Source organism: Andrena cerasifolii, chromosome 3, assembly GCF_050908995.1.
Source record: "Andrena cerasifolii isolate SP2316 chromosome 3, iyAndCera1_principal, whole genome shotgun sequence".
Lineage (NCBI taxonomy): Eukaryota > Metazoa > Arthropoda > Insecta > Hymenoptera > Andrenidae > Andrena > Andrena cerasifolii.
In genome coordinates, this window is record NC_135120.1 from 19,037,796 (window position 1) to 19,061,541 (window position 23,746).

The window sequence follows — 23,746 nt, forward strand, 5'->3', positions numbered from 1 at the left end:
AATGCTTGGTATATTAGGAAGTAATGGTGCACATTTCTAGAAAAGTACAGGATCCTATCGAGCACAGTATTATTCTCCCCAACAATGTCACGGCCAATTATTAGATCACTTTGTTGCGCTGAAATTTCTCTTCCACTCGACCCACAAGGTTTCCGCCATAGAAAAATGAGGTTTGAAATGAATCGCGAAATTATTCGCGGGAAACGCGCGACGCTTTGTCTCTGACATCCTCGCGGTACCGTCGCAACGTATTCCTCTTTCATTTTTCCGCGAACCACGCGATATTCGTTTCCCATTAGGGAAAGTTCCCGCCGTTGTGGATTTATTTCTCCAGCGATTAGATCATTTCCAGTGGGGTAGAAGAAAGAATGAACTTCCGAGGCATCAGGAGTTTACCGTGCACACAGAAATTCTCCCCAACTGATAACTCAGGGGCCCACAAATCAACTGACCAACTCAAATCTACCTGGCAAACTTGTACGAAACTCCAGCGTTATGTACTTTTGGTCGGACAATTAATTTAAGGTCGTCCTTAAATTACGTAAGTCTTTTGGGGTGGGAGGTCTCGAATTTCTTGCAAACCGAGTTAAATGAACAATATAAACCTTTAAAAGAATTTTAATAACTGAACAAATGCAATGTAAGAAATATCACTTTAGGAAAAGGTGGGGGTTCACATATAAAATCTTACGAATTCTTATACTGAGGTAGAGAGGGGGTATGAAATCGTCGAAACTACCCTTACGTAAATTAAGGATGGCCCTTTCCCCAAAGATCCTTCCCAAAACCATTACGATCTTCCCAGTATTGTAAGACACTACTGAATGGGGCATTAATGTATCAGTCTAGCAACAATCTTCCGCCCCCGCAAACAGCGTCGTTCTCCACAAGACTGGCCATCCAGTCGCCGAGAACCGCGGGACTCCTAAATCGCGTGAGCAGCAGCCCTCTCCGCGTTGTTTTCCAAGAGGGGAGGTCCGCGTCTTAGAAGGAGGTCGCCAAGAGGCGGGGGTGATTGCGCCCTGGGCGCCGACGAATGGGCCAACTTTTTAAATTATGGCATCGGAACAATTGCATTATTCCCGCGGATCCCAGCTGCCCCGGGGAAATTATGAAACTTAATTCCAAAGCGCCCCGGCGACGCGACGCGTCGCGCGGTGCCGTCCGCGTCGTAACGCGGGACCAGTTGTACGTGTACAAGCTGCTGACGTTGCCCGGAGATGAGGGAAATTCCTCGTTGGATTCCACGCCAGTTACGTATGCAGCACGTCCATCGAACGGGACCGCCGCGACCCCCTTCCTTTTTATTGGAAACGCGCGGGCTCCGTCGATCCGCGATCGAACCGGCGGGATTGGAATTTTTGTAATCTTTTGGCGGGCTGCTGGGTTTCTGTGACCTCGGATTATGTGGAGTCGATATCGGATCACTGAGAGCAGTGGCGCACTCGGAGAAGAAACGAAAGCTGAATTTTATTCTTTAAATAAATTTTTATGACCACCTAATGAATTTTATTGAATTTGCATTAAAAATATTTTTAGCCGTTCAGCTCATCTCCCCCCAAGATTAAATCCTGAGTGCGCCACTGGTCGAGAGTTCTAGGATAAGTGTGCCATTCTTGAATGCAAGCTTGCAATCAGAGCAGTGGTCAGTATGAACGGTAACAGAAATAGGGAAATAAGACAGTTCCATTTGAAAGAATTGTACCGCATAATTAATATCCTATAAATTAGGAGGTTGCCCGGGATAGCAATCACATTTGATTAACCACAAGATGACCTCTTTCTAAAAAAGAAACAATGCTCTCTTCTTCCAGCGGATTGCTCCGATCCAAACTGCAGCGGCCACGGCGCCTGCGTTTCCGGCAAATGCTACTGCAAGGCGGGCTGGCAGGGCGAGAGATGCAACCAGGTGGACCAGCAGGTGTACCAATGTCTGCCACGTTGCTCGGACCACGGCACCTATGACCTCGAGTTCGCGACCTGCGTCTGCGAGGGACACTGGACCGGTGTTGACTGCTCGCAACCAAGCTGTGGCCTCGATTGTGGACCCCACGGAACTTGTGAACAAGGACTCTGCAAGTAAGTGACTCGGTATATGCTTCTATACAAGCTGACAGGTCTAACACTTCGCTCTGAACCGAAGCTTCAGTATCCACCAATAATTATACGCTCCTGTTGTTAGCGATCTTGAGCATCCATTAATCCCTGCTCTGACTATACCTTCGCACAGAAAGGGAAACGTATATTTATCTCGAAACGATTATCCTGATGCAAAAAGACGTCGAAAAGTCCTTTGCCGTTTTGGGATCCGAGGCATCGTTCTCGAGATATTAACAGTTGAATATTAGTGGTCCAAGTTCCGTCGCACGTAGTCTAAAGCCGGAACAGCTGAGCGCGGAGCAGTAAACGCTCGCGGCGTGCACGCACAGGAGGTGCGCGTATATACAGAGCCACGCACACAGTGGAGGCTCGCTCCGCGCTCAGCTGTTTCGGCTTTAAACTCCCCGGAATTTGGACCGCTAATATTCAACTATTAATATCTCGAGAACGAAGCCTCGGATCCCAAACCGGAAAAGGACTTTTCGATGTATTTTTGCATCAAGATATCGCATGTTCCAGGAAATCCCACATTTTTGGAATACTCGGTATTACATTCTTGCTTCTGCTGGAGCAGTTCGATTCAGTTACCTCGCGTACACCCTGTATATCCGCGCCTTTCTTATCGCCCTCATGGGTCCCCCGTGGCGGTCGCAACTAAAACTGGGTTACCTGCTCGCGAAAACCGTGCAGGAGCGAGGAATTGAATGAGGGAGCCCTCTCTTTTCACCCCTTTCCAGCCGTTGGATCAAAGAAATTTATCTCGACCACGATTCAGCCCGTCCAGCTGGCTTTTCGGCGACGTTATTCGCTAGCGCGCAGAAAAATTGGACCAGCGGCACTCGGGGATGTGCGCGTCGCGATAAATTGCTGCCGCTAAAAAGCTTCGGGGATTACTCGCCACCGTTGCCAGGGAAAAACGTAATATTTCGAATCGGTCTCTTCGGTTTCGGGGGAATCTAGGTAGGAGGACCGAGCGTCCAGCTATTTTGTAACGATGAAATAAATTTCGGAGGTCCTCGCAAAGTCATAGGGCGCAATAGTTTATAGGCTGTGTGGAGCTGAATTCTGGATACGAATTGGATGTTGAAATTGCAGATTTTGAGGTGTAATATCAAAAATAACAATTTTAAACTACATACTGTTTAACAGTTAAAAAGAACAAATTTAGACTACATACTGTTTAACAATAACAGTATTAAATTTGTTCTTTTTAACTGTTAAACAGTATGTACTCTAAATTTGTTCTTTTTGATATTACACCTGAAAATCTGCAATAAGTTAAACTTTAACTTATCGGAGACACTCGTGATCGATGACGGACAGACCACTCGGTGAATTCAAAATAGTCCAACCGGCAGAATTTTTATGAGACAATATTAAACGATCGACCAAAGCGAGTTTATCGCTACAAGCCACTGGCAGCTGAAAGAAATCGTGACGCGGCAGGATCGAGAGGGGCCTTGACGAGGGGAGGAGTGTTCTAAAAATGAGTAAATTGCCGGGAGAGATCGGGGGCAGCGAAAGTTCCGGCTAAGAAGGTGAAAAATTGCAAGAAAAAGCCTCTCTCTTTGGGGGAGGCGATGGGAGCCAACTTATCACGACTCGAAGGACCGTCGTCCCTCCCTACCATGCCTTTGTCAGAATCAAGGACGCGAAAGAGGATCTCCTTTCTCATATTCTAAAGCTGACGCCTCTCGTCTTCCCCCCACTGTTCCATCCGCGGCGGCTCGCCGTGAAAGAGCCTCCTAAGTGCAAAAAGTTCCCCCCGCGGCGCAGGCCTGTAACTTCGAAACTCGACTGGAACTCGCATCCTTTTTTCACCCCTGTACAAGGGACTCCGAGCCACTGTGCTCGGAGGGTTGGGATCAATTTTACATTTGACAATAAAGCTTCCTGACACCGAAAACTTGTGCCCTCTCTGCAACCTCTGCCACTGTTGTCAAGCCAATTGAAGTTTTGTGACTTTCACCCCAGCAACCTGTTAGGGGTGCAACGAGGGGAAGAGCGGAGGAAGGAGGCGATTAAGTCGCTGGACTTTGACTTTCAGGTGCAAAGACGACTGGACTGGGGCCAAGTGCGACCAGAAACCTTGCGACACTCGTTGCGCCGAGCATGGCCAGTGCAAAAATGGCACCTGCGTCTGCAGCCAGGGATGGAACGGGAAGCACTGCACGCTGCGTAAGTGAACGGTCATGACAAAGGTGGTTCCTCCTGTCTCTGGGTGCGATCTGGGTGGCTGGGAGCGATCGGTGATTCGGGTAATCGGCGCGAACCGTGAATCGTTGGCGCGGACCAAAGCACTCCCTCTGTTTCCTTCGCAGCTGGGTGCGAGAACGGGTGCAGCCGCCACGGGCTGTGCGCACTGCAAGATGGCGAGTACAGCTGCGAGTGTTCGATTGGCTGGGCGGGTAGGGACTGCAGCATACGCCTCGAAATGGAGTGTAACGATCTTGTTGACAATGATCAGGGTGAGTATCGAGTGCCCTGCATCTCTGTGACCTGCTTTCCTCGAATCCAGCCGGGCTACTTCTCTGTAATCGAGAGTATCTAGCTTCATCGAACGTTTGCCAACAACTTAGGCACCTCCCGTCTCTGTTCTCGCGATGTGTGCCTCTAGTTTCCCGGTTCCCTCCAAAACTTCGCCGAGGACTGCGTATTAGAAACTGTTTATCTCCCCCCTCGTACTATCCCAAGTACTTTGGCGGAAATACGTTGGTAGGATAAGTTCCGAAGGTTGAAAAGAGTTCTAAGAAGCGACGTTCCCCAGATGGCATGGTGGACTGCTCCGACAGCGAGTGTTGCTCTCACGCAGCTTGCTTAGGGCATATCATGTGCCTTACTAGTAATAACCCCGTGGACGTCCTCCTGCGCAAGCAGCCACCCAGCGTCACAGCTTCCTTCTACCAGCGAGTCAAGTTCCTCGTCGAGGAGAACAGCGTACAAAGCTACGCTTACATGAACGAGTACACCGAAAGGTAAGATCGATCACTTCATCTTGCCCTGTTTAAACCACGATTTAAATATAGAACGCTTAGTTCTTTATCTTTACGACCGTATAAGAGAATAATATACCATTAGGCGGTCGAGCTAGTAGTTGCCTATCTGCCACTCCTCGAAAACTCTTGGATCACCTGTAAATTGCTTGCAGAAGAACTTTCAGTCCCACGGACAATTCGCCAACGCCAAAAATTCGGTGTTGATGGATTAATTCCAGTTTCTCCTGATTTTCATAGTTTGCTTCCAAACTTTACAAGTTGATCATAGTAAATCCATTCGTGGGAGCTTCGGAGATCTTTCTCCCCCTTCAAGTGGAGCTCTACAACTACGACGAATATTTCATGAGAGTTGCCGAATCTCTGTCATCTGCAAGACAGAACAAAATCGTAGCGCTCCATTCGGAAGCCTGAAGAAGATCTCTGAGACTCGAAAACATTTGATTTTGAAACACTGACTCCCGATGGAAATATTACCATCGACTTGTGACCCGCACTGAACCAAGCCACGCGAAGCAGGAGATCTGAATCGATCCCGGCAACGACTAGCTCGATCGGCGCACGTGAGACACGTGCGTGACGTTTGACGAAGAAGGAACGAAGTATAATATAGTACATAGCTGCGTGTCATAGTTTGGCCTCTTACAATCTCAGTGCGTTGATTACACGGCGAAGTTACTTTCCTCGTTTTTACATCATCCACGCGAACTATCGCGCAGTATCATTGACTTCATTCGATGGACTTTTATTTTTCTCGTTCGGTCGCACGGCACCGCCCGTGACGGAGAGGCTTCGGGAGATGTGCAGTGTACATTCACGCGTCTGTGAACGGTACGAGAGGGCCGGCTGTAGAATTTCTTGAGCGCGAGCAAGTTTGATGTAGGAGCGCGCGCACGGTCACGATGGGTTCGCCGCTAAACTGTTTCTGCTCGCGCGTTCCATTCGCCGGCGAAGCGTCACGATGGGGTAACATCATCAGAAGCAATGGGAACAGAAAAGCGCGTCGCGCCGAAAGCCGCGGCGTCTCGGCGCTCAAAATTCTCTCTCGCGGTTCCATCGAACTGTTCGACGTCCCGCGACGCGGTAGAAGATTTCGCGAGATCGATAATCGTCCAGGGACCCGTGCACGTCCAGCTTTGACGCTTCGAGTTAGTGCGTACGTAATCGGGAAAGATTCTCTTTGTCCTCTCATTTTCTTGCCTATCGAAACGATTAGAGTCGAAGGTGACGGGAATTCGTTGGAGGAGATCTGAATTGGAATCTGAGTCACGTTTCCCCCATCGTGAGCGAGTTTCCCATGGAAACATGAATGGATAGAAAGAGAAGGAAACAGATTTAATCAGATTAACTTGCAACCGTTGTGACGAAAGATTCGGTATACATCCGTGACAGCTGAATTATCAAGAGAGCCCCCCCGGTGGGTGACAACCCTGCCAACCCCCTGACCGTCCTATTCCTCGTGTTTCACCCCCTCCCTCCCCCGAATGCCAAACGCGTCGGTGATCATCTCTGGAAGCATTGTCGATCAAAGGAGCCTCTGTAACGGTGCACTTCGATATTAATTGCTCCGTGTCTCGCGCCATAGAATGCCTGGCTAATTCCAGTCTCGCAAAGCAAACCTGAAACTTCAACATCCGAGATCTCCGGGGATGTAGAGGAGGAGCGCGATCTGCGGGTGCCGTTTTTGTGCGGAATTAAACTAAGTGTAGGCCGGTTGAGTATCGACGAGTACCGCAATAGAGGAAGCTGATGGTTAACTGTTTTGCAACTTTAAGTCCTCTCACGGTATAATTACTGAAAAATTGAGATCATTCGATGGAATAAAAAATTCAAGGGCAGAAGATAAATTTGTTTTAATTCAGGACCCTCCGCCAGTAAATTCTAATAGAATGCTTAGATCCACTTAGGGATTTTTTCTTTGTTCTTGAGAACAGTTAATCATCAACCACTGTATTAGCTGGATATTCATCGAGTCCTGCGTCTTAAGTTTGCCTGCATCCAAAAAGCGTGTTCACCCAGATGGCCTCCCCTTACTGAATAGATATTTAGAAACTTCGCGGCCACTTCTACTAGACTTCTCATTAGAAAGAATTTTTCTGTATTGAAAAGTGCATCACTTTTTATGAACAATCCACTTAGTATCTATGGATTAACTCCCCACTCCTCCACCTGCAAAGTGTATCAGCACCATTATCTTTGATCAGCCCTGATAGCTCGAAACAATTCGCTGCACCAAAGTGGCCCCTAATTAGACACTCCACCAAGGCGTCTTCGCCTGCGAACACCAAATGAAAACACACGGACCTTTGCTCGACAATGACGAAGATTTGCCGAGGACGCTTGCGGCCGCCAGCCGCGACCGCATTTCGGGGGATTCGTGTATTTTGTCTAGTGTTTATCCTCTGTGTGTACCCTTGCCATCACCAGAATCACCATATTATTCACCCCACAGCCGATCACCGAAAGGAGGCTCCCCTCTCCCCAAGTTCTACGTACAGACTGTGAACGACAACTAAAGGGTATTCCGAGTAGAAAGAAGGGAAATATAGACGGGATGAGAAAAATAGTAGAACAGATGTGAAAACAAAACAGAAAGCCTGCACACGGAGAAAATCGCTCGAGGGACTCGCTTTTAAGTTTTTTCCGCCTCGCGCAAACTTTTTCACGACATACCAGCCGCTATCTGCGCGCGCGAGCAATATTGCCAGTCAACCTTTTTACCTTCTGTCAACTGTTCACATCGTGAGCGAAAGTGTCGTTTTTGTTTTCCAAAAGATTTTCTTGTGATCACCAGTTGTCTCGGCCAGTTGTTTGTTTAAGCAGTTTTTCAAAAAAAAAAAAAAAAAAAGAAAGCAAAGGGAGATTCATAGATAAAGCGCACCAGGGCGATCGACTCCCGGCGTCGTCGAGGTCTACGGACTCTCGGGTGGCGCGCTTCGCTCGAGGGAGATCGGGGGATGGTGGATGGCGGAGGGGAAGCGACGACGCCGTGACTCGATCGCCCCACTAACGAAATTATTTCTAGAGATGGTAGACACAAGTTTGAAATCTCTCGACGCCACCGCCGGTTTCTTTCCTCGCGCGTCCTCCCAGGAGTTCGTCTCTGCGTGTAACGTTGTGCATATACATACATATACGACGTATAGTTCCGTCTGTGTCCGAAGAAAGAGACGAGTGTCGAGAGGGGCGGGACGTAAAAGTTTGTTTGTCCATTGTCTCGCGCCTCACACCGGTATTGATCACCGTTTCCGAGCACCCCAGCCTCGCAGCCTTCGGAACGCTTCCTTCGATCGGGCTGGTCGCGATGAGCCGTCCTTTCCCCGAACGCCTCTGGTCACTTTGTCTACCTCGCATCCTTCAATGCCACCCTCCGCTGATCGAAAGAATCGCGAGCCCCGTTTGTCCGAAATTCCCGTGGCTCGAGTGACGGAACTGGAAATTGCAGCGTCCCAAGTGGTGCGAGTCGAAATTACCGCGCCCAAGTGATTCAACTCGAAATTACCGCGGCCGCCGGAGTGATAGAAGCTGAAATTTCCGCGCCTCGAGTGACGAGATTCGATATTTCTGCGTCGCGAACGATCCGGAGTCAAAGTTCTCGCATCCCAAATGAGACCCACGCTCCAATTTCCCGCGTCTCGCGCGAGTAAATTCCGAGTTACCGCGTCCCGACCTAAATCCGAAATTTCCGCGCGGCAAAATGACCTAGAGCCAAGCTCCCAGCTCACCGAGTGACCGAAGATGGGAGGTAGAATGAAAATTCTGGGGCCCGGTCGCTGGAAGGGAGAGAAACGCTCGCTGACAACGATAACGGGCGCCGCGATCGCTCGCTCGCGAGGAGAATTCTTATCTGGAGGGGACGCTCGACGTCCGCAGCGACGGAGAATGTTTCCTCCGGCAGAATGGAATCTCGGACGGACAGACGGAGTACAAGTATCCCCGTGGCCCCGTGAATCAGAAATTCAGGCTGGCGTCGGGATCGCTCGGACACCGTAATCAATATTCCGTAGATCGTCCAGCGACATGGCAGCCGGCTCGATGGAATCTCCTTCTCATTGTCAGTCGGGGGCAGCCCTCGTGCTAGACCAGACGCGATAAGGGAGATCCCTCGAAACGCCGCCGTTTCGAACCGTCTTCGACTCCTCGATCCGAGGACGCGGTCGAGACGGGACCTTGCATTCCAAACGAAACGGGAAACGCTCGTTAGCATTTACAGGGGGTGCGGCGTGGAGGAATAATGGTCATGGCCCTTTCAGACAAACCTACGTAGCTGGATTGACGGAGATTTCTTAGACAATCTAGAAATAGTCAGGTATTCGAGATTTGGGGCTAATTTTTGTGTATTCCTATGCAGTTTACTTGACGACCGGGGTTAGAAGTTCATCTAAATGATCTCGAGTTTTTGGGCAATCTGGGGACTGAAATGCTTCGAGTTTCTTATTCAAAAGTAGTTCGGTTTGAAGGGGGACGATTACTCTGTAATTGTATTTCAAGCAGCTGCATTGCTTTTCACTATATACTTTACTGACCCTTCGTGTTACGTCTTTCAAGGTTTACCAAGGTGTATAAGCTGTGTTTACTAACACTTGCACGAGGAACCCCAATTTAGGCTTCACCACACACTCATATGGGTTGCATTACACTTTCGAATTCAAAACTTTTATGTGAACAACTTGTGGTATCTCCCACAATTCAATTTCAAAATTTGACAATCTCAAAATTTGTAGATTTTAAAATTTCAAGATTTCAAGATTTCAAGATTTCAAGATTTCAAGATTTCAAGATTTCAAGATTTCAAAATTTCAAAATTTCAAAATTTCAAAATTTCAAAATTTCAATATTTCAATATTTCAAAATTTCAAAATTTCAAAATTTCAAAATTTCAAAATTTCAAAATTTCAAAATTTCAAAATTTCAAAATTTCAAAATTTCAAAATTTCAAAATTTCAATATTTCAATATTTCAATATTTCAATATTTCAATATTTCAATATTTCAAAATTTCAAAATTTCAAAATTTCAAACTACCAGCTACTCAGAAAATACTCGTTCACACGCCCCACAACCCTGCAAATTCTTTCACTCGCGAAAGCCATGACCATTACCACCCTCTCACCCAGATCCCAATGAATCGTTGGATCTACTCGTCGCTCAGGACACTCCCGCCCCCCTCTCTCTGTCTCTCTCTTTCTTCCTCTATATTATTATCATATACATATTTATATATATATATACGTATATCGTATACATGATGTGTGTGAGTAGTTTCCAACTTGTGTCTGTCACGTGTATTACCACTCTATGTTGGATGAGTCTGCGGGTGTCTGCGTTCATGTTGGTGCGACTGGGTGATGGACGCGTGTGCGATGGGTACGCTTGATTTTAGTGTGTGTCTACGTCTATTGTTTCTGTAACGGCGTGCGTAGCATCGCGTGGAGCACTCGATTTCGTTAAATAAAGGGAGGTGTACCCCCGTAAGGGGGGTGGCTGGCTCCGTGGAGCCCACGACACCCTCTGCTGGAGGCTCTTAGACCTACCTAAGATCAGAAAAGGGTACACCAAGGATACCCAACAGACTTCCATGGCATTCTCGATACCTGAACAATAAATAAAAAGCGTAAACAATGATCGCGGATCAGCGTGGAAAACGATTGCTCGCGCGATGCTGCGTACGCGCGTCCGTTTTTGCCCGCAAACGCGGGTTCTGTGACCGTGGTAACGCCCTTTCTTCTCGTTGGTTTTTCCCACACGTAGTACGTTCTGGAGTTCCTTTACACCGCGGTAAGTTGCAGCTCAAGCTCTCGCTAATCGTTCATTATCCAAACAATTTTTACAAAAAAAAAAAAAAAAAAATAATGAAAGAAAGCAAAAGTGCCATCTATTGCTCGTTTCGCTCGTACATTCATCTTACATGTTTTTTCGTATGTCCCGTATATGTATCTATCTATCTATCTATATATTTGTATACGTATGTTATTACCTTTAGCCTGCGTCTTTAAACGTCTCTATCTCTATCTATCTCTCTACTTTCTCATTTTCTGTTCCACTTCTGTGTTTCTTCCCTCCACCTTCAACCCCTCGCATCCAACCCCCTGTCTCCTGTCATTCATTAGCCTGTTCACCGATTTGTTTACCAGTTACTTTTGGCCAGTGTTTGATCATACTTCGCTTGTTCGTCCTTAACCATTCTTTCTGTTCTCTGATAGCTGTCTCTTGTTCTTTATGTACTCTTTCTTTCCTTCTATCGCTCTCATTCGCTCTCTTTCTTTCTGTGCTCACCGGTCTACCTGTGTATCTATTTCTCTGCCGTTCTTTGGCGCGATGGCTGCGCTCCTAACGGAAGTAAAATCATTCTTTCATTGACAAATTATTCTGCTTAAAATCGTGCAAAAATCGCGAAATCTGCTCCCACTAAATACAGTATACATTCAACGATTAAGGTACTTCGAGTCTCTCCTTTCACAGCGATGTCGCCATACAGCGTTTGAATTTTGATCACGTGTACTTCCCCCTTTATTCGCACTTTTATTCTATTAACAATGAATCGAGTCTGCTCTACAAATGGAGTAACACACCATTCGATTTGAACGCGTGAAAATTCACGAGCAATTCGATAGTCGGAAGCGCGATCGCAGCCACCGTACCTCGCTCTCTTCACGCCCACGTTACAACTAAAATCGTACGTCTCTGTTGTTATATCTGTGACATGTCGTCGGATTGTTGTCTCACCCCGCCAATCTCTCCTCCGTTCTCTTTTCTGTTCATGTATTGTCTTCTTGTCCCTTAGCGCTAAGTTCACTGGCTACGTCTCCCCTGTCCTTGTAAAACGGCAATAGTATGTTTGATGAATCTTGCGTACTTATATACATACGTTACGATACCATATATTCACCCCCTCCCCCACCTCCGCCCCCTGGTCTTGTGTTGTATTTTGTGTTGCCAGGCTTGCACTTTTATGTACGTGAACCCCTGTCTCGAATTTTGTCTCTAGCGAACGTTGCTGACCGAACCCCCACGAAACCCCGTCCTCGAACCCACCCCTGTTTTAGCATTGTCCACACGAACGCTGACTTGATTGCGCGCCTGTTGCGTCCAAGACTCTTGCGTTCCCCGTACTTTTTTCATTTCTCAATTGTTCCTTTAACGCCGGTTCACGAAGCGATACGAGAACACGAGCCACGGCGCGACGTGACAGCCGTGACGCGACGAAGGAGCGCCGCAGAATGGCGAACGGTGTTCGTCCGCGTATCGTTTCCCGTTCTCCTTGGTTGGTTACCGCCGACGGACACGGCAGTGATTACGAGACCGGTAGCAACCGTGGTACACAAGATTTTATTCTACACACAAGTAAATGATGAGAGAATAACCCAGATGAACACCAGATCCCTCCTTGTCCCTTGTCTACGTCTGTTATCACCTGTCTACAATGTGCCAACAACCCCCGTACACCAACGCCCTGTGTCTGTCTTGAACCGATCCGTGCTATCTACCCACCGAAACTTATTATCACGATACCGACGGAGTAACGAAAATAAAAAAAAAAAAACAAAGAAAAAGGAGGAGAAAAAAAAAACAGAAACAAAAACAGAAGGAAATCCTCTCTTCGAGATGATCGATTCGGTTCCGATCGGCCACGCGCTCGCACATACATTACTTACATCCGCCGTTCGAAAACGGAACGCTCCACGCCGCGCTGCGTTCCCGCGAGCCCTACGCGACCGAGAAAGATATCCGCGACCGGTCACCGTGACCGACGGGCAAAAGAAACGAGAAACTGAGAACAAGAAGAAAGAGGAGAGTCTCTGATACGAATCGGGAAAAGAGCGGATAAGAAAGCACGAGAGACGCTCGTTCCGCGGCGAACGCGGGAAGAGATCCGAGGAAACAGAGAGACAGAAATCGGTGTATTACTTGCGTCGTCGGAGTGTCGCGCGATCTCTCTCTCTATCTCACCGAGACACCGTTCTATTCTGTTCTTTTTTTAGTCTCTTCATTTGCCATCGATCTAAAGCGACTCACAGGTTTCTCCTCGAGGAGTTCGCCTCGGTTGCCCGGGAGCTGCACCGAATCAAATTGGACGCGGGGGATGATTTTGTTGGGATTCTGAATACGTAGCTCTCGCGAGGGGTTATCTTCTGTAGCTCCGAGGAAACAGATCTGTGGGTCCGCTGTACATGCAGTGGTGGTCAAGACAAAGTGTGAATTCCGGAGAATTCGACACCCTCCTTAGAGGGTGCATTTGACTCTCGTCAGACTTTCGTGTCTTCGTCCTTCTGCTCGCGCCGCGAGACTTTCTCTCGGCGATCACTGCGCGCACAGGTTTTTGGTGTCTGCCTTGGAGATATCTCGGTGTCCGACTTCGGGAACTCACATTAACGCATCCGTTCTCTCTTTTCCGTTTCCATTTCTTTCTTCAACTTCAGTTCACTCTTGCGTTTCCTTTTTGTTTCTCTCTTCATTTTCTGTCCATTTTACTACCATTCACTATGGTTTTTTGGACTCTACCAAGTAGTGACGACTGTGCCTGCCACCTTGCTCTGTGCTCGTACTTGGAGGATCAGAAAATCACGGCGCGCTTGATCCCCAAGTCACCGAACGAACGGTGGCACGGCGCGCGCGGCCCAAGGGCCCGTCGTCCTGTCGCGCGGTCTCGGCGTGGAAGTTTTTCTTTACCAGGGTGAAGCTGCGATCCTCCAAGAACGAATCATGCCCCCCATACGCAATCCCTTAGGGATCGATATGAATATACATATATTTACGTGTCGAACGCATCCTGTGCAGCCTGTGACACGGCCTTTAGTTTCTTCACCAACAGCAAATCAAGTCTCTGTGTTTTGTGGGATGATACTTTAAGGGGTGAAACTGTGGCGTACAAGGGAGGGAAGGTATACGAATGAGAGGTGTGTTATAGGTTTCATTCGAGGGGGTATTCACTCGGAAGACGGCCACTTCTTATGATTTTTTCCTTCCAGAATAAACGTTCTATATAGTTCCGAATTTGTACATATGTTTACTGATATTTTACCAACACTTTCAAGCAGTTGCGTTAAACAGTGACGAATATTTATTATGTTACAGTGGTTTATGTGCGATCACTTTAAAAAATTCATCCTTCACTGCTACCATGATTGTGCCCGTTGTATTCAGATGAAATTACAGAAACTACTTTTATTCTATTGAGGAAACTTTCCTTTATCATCCCTACTACAGTCATCCATTAATATCGAAGAGAATAAAAATGGCGATCCATTGAAGGAGAAAATTTCATTTATGTAAACAAATTTTTTACTTTCAACTGTTACAAAACATGGGAATATTGCTGATATTTCTATAATTTTTGTAGGGATGATAGAGAGAGGTATATAGAGGATGTGTGTACAATTGGAAGTTAATCGCTGGTTAGTTTCTGAGAAATCATGCTGTCCAAATTAAAAAATGTAGTTTCGGGATAAAGGCGTTCAAAGTTAATCGTAATGTCGATCCAGCCTGTGTAACTTCGTTAAAATTTTGAAATTCTCAGAAAAAGATTTCAACGGATTCTACAAGAACCTTCATACCAATAGAAAATATAAAAAAATCAATTTTTCGAAAGAATACCCCTCTAAGCGAATTACTTATACGAAATTTGTGACGTTCCCGTGGTAATTGGCGAGCAGTGCCATTTTCTGTTAATGTAAGACTGTTTTAATGAATTCTAGTTTACTCACGAGTTCAACTAATACACCTTCCATATTCCCTTCCTACTGCATCGAATTATCGGCAAAACGGCAGAAACACCTTGAAGCTTTTAAATACTGAGTTCCTCCGGAATTCATATCTCCTGAACGCTGCCAATAATATTACTAATAAAATCCGTCTGATTCTCAATAAAAAATTGACGTTGTTCCAGAATAAATATGCTTAATTGAAGAGTCCTTGTAGAAAACACTGTAAGTGCGAAAAATCAAATTTTTCAGAAGAGAGAAGGAACTTCCCCGACTTTAAATTATTTACGAAACTTGATTCGTTTTGATTGCTAAATATGGTTAAGCATACAATAGCCCCAAAAACAATGCAAATTTCTCTATTTTTTGCACTAATATAGTTCAAATTCGTGAAGAAAAGAATTTGTAGAAAATCTTTTATGTCCCACTTCTTAGTTGTAGAGAAATCTGAATGTGCCATTCATTTCAATTTCCAACTACTGCGCCAATGGCACGTAGAACATTTCCCGATAAAATTTTTTCTTTTTTAATTTTGGCACTCACAGTGTTTTCTACAAGTACTCTTCAATTGCTTAACCACTTGTTGAATCCTTCGAAGATATTTCAGAGGGTCTCGAGCAATCTTAAATAAACCAGCGATTATTCCTACATACAACATCAGTAAAATAACTTGATTAACTAGAAATCAGCAGTTTCGATCGCGTTTCCTCTCATTCGTAACTCAAAACACAATACTTGCACAATCTACCCTCGTACGACATTTGCTTAACCCATTGCATCCAGAGAAATAGAATTCTAATTAAACACACCACAGATATTTAATTCCCTTAATAAAACTAGCAGAAAATTTGAAAATGGTGACATTCTTTCTGCATTTCGATATCTAAATTCATCCCTCGAGGTATAGCCACGCCATCACCAACCACCACGCGCATTTCTCTAAATTCTGCGTCACCGTCCAATGAAAAACAATACCCAGAGTAACAGGCTACTCACGTATGCGCGCGGCACACAGCATATTCTCTCTCTATATACATTCAATTATCGTTATTGTCATTACCTACCTACATCGGTCTCATTATATTCAGCAGCACACAGAATATCGCTTGAAATAATCAGCTTAACAAACTCCGACTTCTATATATATATATCTATATCGCAGACAAATCCAAGCCCTGAGATTTTATTACGTACCATACATATCATTGCCTTTATTACGTATATCTATTACATAAAATTATATCTATATTTATATATATATATATATGCATGCGTTTTTACGATGATGCCAGAAACCCCCAAGCCCGAACAGCCCCCACTTGCGCCCCCTTTATTTTACCTGCCTCGGGGACGTAATGTTTCTGTTCTGCCGAATGATCTTCTGTTCTCTCCCCCCTCCCCTGTTCTTTCACACGAAACGACAGTTTGCTCGAAAGCATACCCACGAACGAAACCAGAACCCCCAACCCCTGCAAATGATTGAACAAAAAAAAAAAAAAACAAATACAGAGGAACGAACAGTGAACGAAACGAAAAAAGAAAATATGTTCTGGCGTCGCTGCTGATACGCGCCCCCGCGTGCACGGGACGCGTGCATGGTCGTTTTCGACGGCGACGAGGGACGGCCGCGGCGTAGAGGTGCGGGGGATGGCGAGGTGACCGGCATTGTTCCGTTTGTAAAATCAATTTGTATCGCATCCCGATTCGAGAGGGGCATTAGCCTGGTGTGCCTCTCTAACGCGGGCCAGAGCTTGCTCGAATGGAGGCACGCGGATCGTATTGGCAGCGAAGTGAGAATATTGGATCGCATTGAACCGTTGACCGCGGAAGCTGATTCGACAGACAGAATCGATCGCCGGTGCCTTAGGACGCGGAGATTGTTGAGTCCTCGGGGATTTCGATTGGTTTCTTTTTTTTCATTGCCGTTCCCGCTGGTGGAGACTGGCGACAGGGTTAGAGTTAATTTTTCCGGGGGTTGGGAAATTGTTTGTTTACCGAGGGGAGGTTGTAGAGTCGAGGGTGTGGGTCGAGTGATCTGGACCGTCAGCGTTTCGCGGCGCAGCGGGTCAACGATACGATCCCGTTCGCAGGGACCACGATATATCTTTGATTTGTAACAGTCGCGTGGCGGTGATGCGGGGACAAGTTGTAACCGAACAAGGGATCGGGATAGTAGGCATCAGGGTCTCCGTGGACAAGGAGTCACGTTTGGGATTCACGCTGACCAGAGCCGATGGATGGTAAGAGCAACCTTCTGTTTTATATCTCGGGAATGGTGGGAGGTTTGAAGCGCAGATCTCAGAGGGAAGAGAATTCGGTTTGACAGTGCATACCTGTAAACTGGAGGAACGTTGACAGTTACTTAACATGTATTAAAGAAGCAAAAGGACAAGAATTTTATGCATTTTCACACTTGTAGTGCAATCACGAACGATACCATGTTGTAATAGGACACCTAAAGCAAATTTAAAAATGTTAATTAAAAAAATATATAAAAGGGAGTGCTTTGATCATAAGAAGATAGAAATTTAAGTGTCAATGTAAGTTCAGATTGGTAAAACTTTAGCTATTAGTGCTATTTATAACATGTAAAATTAGCAGCTAATTAGCATGTATCTATTAAAGAAGGAAAAGAATAAAAATTTGTTGGATTTTGACAGCTGTAGTCCATACAATCGCAAAAGATGCAATGTTACAATAGTAGGCATACATAAAGCAAATGTAAAAATATTAATTTTTATATTATACAGCAAAATGTTTCAAAAGAAGGCCAATGTTCCTCCAATTTGCGGTAGTGTATATAAAACATGTGGATTTGAACTTAAAACCAGAAACCTGAGGAATTTTCATTGAAGAAACTGGTACACTGCTTCTCCTTCTCTCTGTCTGCATCAGGGAGATTGGAATATTTTAAATTGTTGGTACAACAATTGGATCGCAGAATGAAAATTTACATTGCGATTGGAATGATTGCTAGAGGTGTTTGATGCGCCTAATCGGTTTAAGTGTACGACTAGATACATCCATTCAATGTCGCATCCTCGAAGATACCGCCTGCATATATCCTTGAATGGAGAGGCTAGATTAGCTGATAGAGGGCTGACTGATTGACGATGAATAGATCAAGTCATGCGGAATTGGCTAATAGAGATTACGCGCGACAGAAATGCCTTGTAATTCAGGAATAATTTGATCTGGAGCACCAGCTGGTTAATACCCTCTCTTTCGCCAAGTAATACAATGAAGCATGTACCAACAGTTTAAGAACACTCCGTGGAACGCTAACAATGCTGCATTCTTCCCTTAAATAACGGTTTCCAGCGGAGCTTTCTGCAATTAAATTGACCCTCAACAAGTTCCCTAAGTACTCGAATATAAAAACTGTATAACCCTTCTAAAGTGTCTCAAAAGTATCCAACTTCAACCTAAGCACTCTCGATCGTGCAGTGGTATCGATAAGCGATGTTACTTGTTACTAAGCACACTCCTACGTCAAGCAAAGTGCCCTACACCACAGGGGTACCAAAATGGCGTCCACTCTGCAACTCGATCAATTAGCGACGAACAGAAACTTGGAAAAATAACTATAAAAGCCCACGAGAGAAATTACAAAGCGCAAGACTCGGTGCCTATTAAGAGACACCTCGATTTCCTCGAATTTCAAAAGCCGATTAGACCAACTCTTGCCACTCCTCCCTCTCCGTAATCAGCCACAGCAGAAAACGAGGATGAGCAGATATCTAGCACAAGTCGCTCGCACGGTAGCTTCCTCTCGCCAGGAAACGTATGCGTGACATTAGTATTTGCACGCGACGATGGGCGCCGCGTGTACGCCAGCTTGGACGTCCTTCGGTAATAGGATCAAGGCTGCATTGTAATGAAGGGGGGTCGGGGAGGAACGAGACGTTGAAACACCTATAACAGGGTAGGCGTACACGCACACGGGCCGGCCTGTATATTTGCGCATACACATATAGTAATCCTGGCGAGGATAATCCTGAAACACGGAGCCGGAGGAGTTGGCCCGGTAAACCACATCAAAGCCCTGAGCTAATGATGTCGAAAGCTTCCTAATTACTCCGTGCAAACCTGCGTGATTAGTCTGACCTACGGGAACCGCCGATCGACGTCCACGAGAATTTTACCGTGATACAGCCGAACGAGGGATCGCGACGGGGCAGAGTAGTCCCAGACTAGTCGAAACCGCCGTCTACCCTCCTGCCGCTCCGCTTCATAGAGGAACTTGTAATCCTGGAGGAGGCTGGGCCACGGATGGACCGGCGGCATTCAGTCGCCTCTATTTCGCTTTAATGAGTACCCGGGACCGTGATAGATTGGCAGTTATTGCGCGGGCTATGTTGATAAATACGTCGGAACGCGGGTGTTTGTCGCCGCTTGATTGCGAGTACCTCGCACACGGGGATTATGTTAAATCCCCCGGTTCTGGAATCGGACCGTTTCCGTCCGCCGCTCCCCCGTCTCGCGGCAGACTTTCGAATCCGATTTACGACCCAAGCTGCGGCGAGATGGGTGCGAGCGCTCTATTTTGGTGGCCCCTGGTGGTGTCTTTGTGATGAGAGAATCGAACGGGGATTTAATATGCGGGCGATGAGTGGGTGGAGTAACAAGTAACAGTATTCGTTGAAAGGGTCTGGCCAGGTAAGCGGAGGGAAAATGTCCCCAGCGACAATTTTAGTATTTATGTATACTAAATAAAAGAAGTACCTACTACTGCATTTTGAAGCATTCAAATGTCTCAAGTAGTTGTTGAGAAAAAAAATGGTAAAGTTTAGGGTTGTTTAAATAGTGAAATTGGTGCTGGGACCATTTTCCCTGCGCTTACGCGGCTAGACCTTTTCGAGTTTAAAGTGAATAGAGTGAGAGAAAGCAGAGAAAATGTCCCCAATTTTATTAGCAATATTTCCCGCCACTTTACTCGAGCTGCCCCGAGAATTCAGTCACGTTCGAGACTTTCGAGAGGCAAACGCCGCGTATCCTTTATCGATCGGCCAGAGGCCCCGAATGTAATAATACCGGAAGCAGGGCACCGTTTCAAACACGTTTACGTGGTTCGATCAGGTTTGACGTGCTGGTGAACGGCGGCGGTGCAGTGACGCTCCAGTTCCAGCGCAGCCCCTTCAAGCCCCTTACGAGGACCGTGTTCGTGCCCTGGAATCAAATAGTGGTCCTACCCCCCGTGGTGATGACCCTGGACAAGGAAGGCGAGTCCCATAAATCCCACCAACCCCCGAGCCCAGCTGTCGGTAAGCATTTAACACCACCCTCGCGTTGTTTCCTTATTTTCGCCCTATATTTTCCTTTCCACGCGTTTACGCAGCCAGTTCGCGTGACCTGTTAGGGACATTCCACGCGAAATCGGACACTTTTTGGAGTAACATTTAGGATGTGGCTGAAATTTGAATATGTTGTAGTCTTTAGGGATGTATAAACATATCTCGAAAGATTTTGGACAATTTTGAATAATGTCGATTTTACAGCTGTTTGAAGGTAAGTGCTAACTTTTTTTCAATAAATTATAACTATGGAAGTAGTAAACGGATGGAGATGAGGTTTTCGGCGATTTGTAGAAAAGACATTGAAGTTTTAAGAAAAAATTATTTCAGTTTCAGAAACAAATTTTTCTTAACCATTTTTGTGCAATTATTTTAAACAAATGCAGTTTTTTAACAACGGGCGCGATTTTAAAAATCTGAAAAAGGAGAATATAGTTCTAGCCTTTCCCTTGATGATTTACTACTTCCATAGTTATAATTTATTGAAAAAAAGTTAGCACTTAACTTCAAACAGCTGTAAAATCGACATTTTTCAAAATTGTCAAAAATCCTTCAAGATATGTTTATATAAGACTACAACATATTCAAATTTCAGCCACATCCGAAATGTTACTCCAAAAAGTGTCCGATTTCGCGTGGAATGTCCCGTTAACGTTCAGCGTATAATAATTTAGAACAGCCCCCTTCCTTTGATTAATTAGTTAAGCTGTCCCGTTAACGATCACTGTTTCGCACCCCTATTCATCGTTATGTCACTGTTCATCCACATTGTCGTTTTGTACGTCGATGTGGAGCTCGGCAAGGTGATCCAGGCGTCGGTGAACGTGTGTGCCGTCTTTGTTCCGTCCTTAAGTGTCTTATGTTTTTAAGTTCCTTACCATTTACGGCGTACAACATAATAGGCTTCCCAGGGATCTCGATGGGACTCTTTAGCGAGCACGGCCCCTGCCTGGAGCACGACCACGAGCTGCTGCGTCCCATCATCGTCAGCACTTGGATGCCGGAGAAGGTTGGCGGTCTGCCTGGCAAGAGTCTGGTGTTCGCCGAGAGTCAGGTAAGCGGACACTAGCCAGCAGACGTTCGTGATTTAAAATTCAAATGCCGAGGACGCCTGGGCAGAAAGTGCCATCGAATTTCCAAACTGAACGTCCGGCACCTCTGTTCGCAGATCGTCCAGGAGAGCATCGCCATACCAGGCTCGAACCTCCACTTGATGTACCAGAGCAGCCAGGCTGCAGGATACCTATCCACGGTTAGGATGCAGCTCACCGGTCCCTTCATCCCCAAGTCGCTGACGCACGTTCACGTGCACGTGGAGATCGAAGGCTCCCTTCATACGAAGACTTACGAGGCGGACCCCAACCTGACACATGCGTTCGCCTGGAACAAGCGGAACGTTTACAAACAGAAGGTGTACGGGGTGGCGCAAGCCAGGATCTCCATCGGCTATCAGCACTCCACTTGCCCCTCGGTCATATGGGAGACGCAGACCGCCACCCTGCAGGGCTTCGACGTCGACATCTCTGATATAGGTGGCTGGGGACTCGACATCCATCACCATTACAACTTCCACGAAGGCATACTTCAAAAGGGCGATGGCACTACGTTGCATTTTAAGCAGTATCCTCGTACAGTGAAGGTCGTGATGGGTACTGGACTGCAGAGGAGCCTCGTCTGTGAGAAATGCGATGGACTTGCGAAGGATGCTAGATTGCTCACCCCCGTCGCCCTTACCAGTGGACCAGACGGCAGCATCTACGTGGGCGATTTTAATCTTGTCCGGAGGATCACGCCTGAAGGGAATGTTTACACTGTTTTGATCCTGAGGTGAGTCAGTAGTGGTGGGTTCGATGGAGATTTAACACTTGGGGATTTAATAGGATATGGTATTATAGATACAGTAGCGGTTCAAGGGAGGTTTAGATAGTTTTTTAGAAAGAATCTTAAAATTTTTAAATAGATTTTTGAGGTGTCTAGAATGGACCAGCGATACCAACATAAAATATCAGTTTTAAAGTTTCTTTCGACCCCCACTGTAAATGCTAAATAATTTTCTTGCAATTTAGGGGTTCCAACTCCTCTCCCTTGCTTTTGTAAAATGAGATAGTAAGGTATATCACCTGAAAGGCAGTTTAATTAGCATACCATAGACCTCAAAGGTTTTTGAGCTTCTCTGAGCCACATATTGTGAAACTTGCGCTTTCAGTGCCACGCAAGTGGCTTACAAGTACTACCTCTGCGTCTCGCCCGCCGATGGCCACCTCTACATCAGCGACCCCGAGAAACACCAGATCCTCAGGGCACTAACGCTGGAGGATGTTCAGGATCCGAGCATCAATATCGAAATTGTCGTTGGCAGCGGTGAAAGGTGTATTCCTGGCGATGAGAGCCACTGTGGGGACGAGGGCCCTGCTACTCGTGCCAAATTGGCCCATCCAAAAGGTAAAGGATGTTAATGTCCCGCATAACCACTTGATCATCTTCCCAATCACGATAGAATTCAATAATTATTACCTACTTACTTTGCACCAAACAGGAATCGCTATAGCAGCCGACAAGACCATGTACATCGCAGACGGGAGGAACATCCGAGCAGTGGACCCCCACGGCATCATCCACACTTTGGTAGGTCATCACGGTCATCACAATCACTGGTCACCAGCTCCATGCGTCGGCGCTATACCCGCTCACCAAGCCCAACTTCAATGGCCCACGGGGTTGACTCTGAGCCCCCTGGACGGTTCCCTGCACTTCATCGACGACAGGCTAGTATTGAAGCTCACCAGCGACCTGAAAGTGCGCGTCGTGGCTGGCACGCCGCTCCACTGCACCAGCAGCACTAACAGCAACGACGGCGACCTAGCGAACGTGAACTCCTCGACCACCACGAGCCCCAAGAAGTCTGACGAGGTCCTGGGCTCGGTCCTGGCGGTCGGCTTCAGTCCAACTGGCGAGCTGTACATCGCGGAAAGCGACTCTCACAGAGTGAACTCCATCAGGATCGTGGACAGCTCTGGCAAGATGTCCCACTTCGCCGGACAGCAGCAAGAGCGTCTACGTGGCCAGTGCGAGTGCAATAACACTACGCCCAGCACTAAGGACCTAGAAAGCTGCGCTTGTACGGACGACACCAGCAGCACGGAGACTCTACTGTCCTCCAATGCTAAGTTCACTGCCATTTCCGCCCTAGCAGTCTCCCCGGACGGTGTCCTGCACGTGGCGGATCAGGGAAGCTTACATATCTTAGCTCTTCAGCCTTATCTACCCAATCACGATGAAAACGGAGAGTTCCATATACCGTTCCCGCCTACGAACGAAGTGTACGTGTTCAATCGTTATGGACAGCACAGCTTCACGAAGGACCTGACGTCTGGGAAGACGAGGTACTCGTTCCTGTACAGCAAGAACACCAGCTTTGGGAAACTCTCGACGGTCACTGACAAAGCTGGCAACAAGATTCAGTTCCTCAGAGATTACAGCAGCGTGGTCAGCTCTATTGAGAACACGCAGGACCACAAGTCTGAGCTCAAGATCTCTGCAGTTGGATTTCTGGAGAAGCTGTCGGAGAGGGGCAGAGCTGAGATCGCTCTTGGGTACGATGGGTCGACTGGGTTGCTCACGAGTCGATCAGGGGTAAGTGTGAAATGTTGACTGGTAAG

General features: G+C 46.7%; 1 protein-coding gene across 6 annotated transcripts in view; it reads left to right on the forward strand.

Moving 5' to 3' along the window:
* Positions 1 to 23,746, forward strand: part of Ten-a (Teneurin-a transmembrane protein) — a 593,712-nt gene that overhangs the window by 561,525 nt on the left and 8,441 nt on the right. For 4 of the 6 annotated variants that reach the window (XM_076809436.1, XM_076809437.1, XM_076809440.1 and 1 more), the window contains 11 exons: positions 1,815 to 2,079; positions 4,148 to 4,278; positions 4,422 to 4,568; positions 4,868 to 5,075; positions 10,844 to 10,870; positions 16,914 to 17,033; positions 19,873 to 20,057; positions 20,990 to 21,141; positions 21,256 to 21,914; positions 22,294 to 22,529; positions 22,624 to 23,720. In XM_076809436.1, the coding sequence (XP_076665551.1) occupies positions 1,815 to 2,079; positions 4,148 to 4,278; positions 4,422 to 4,568; positions 4,868 to 5,075; positions 10,844 to 10,870; positions 16,914 to 17,033; positions 19,873 to 20,057; positions 20,990 to 21,141; positions 21,256 to 21,914; positions 22,294 to 22,529; positions 22,624 to 23,720 (3,227 nt within the window). The remainder of the gene's footprint in view (positions 1 to 1,814; positions 2,080 to 4,147; positions 4,279 to 4,421; positions 4,569 to 4,867; positions 5,076 to 10,843; positions 10,871 to 16,913; positions 17,034 to 19,872; positions 20,058 to 20,989; positions 21,142 to 21,255; positions 21,915 to 22,293; positions 22,530 to 22,623; positions 23,721 to 23,746) is intronic. The other 2 variants (XM_076809438.1, XM_076809439.1) reach the window with 2 other exon arrangements.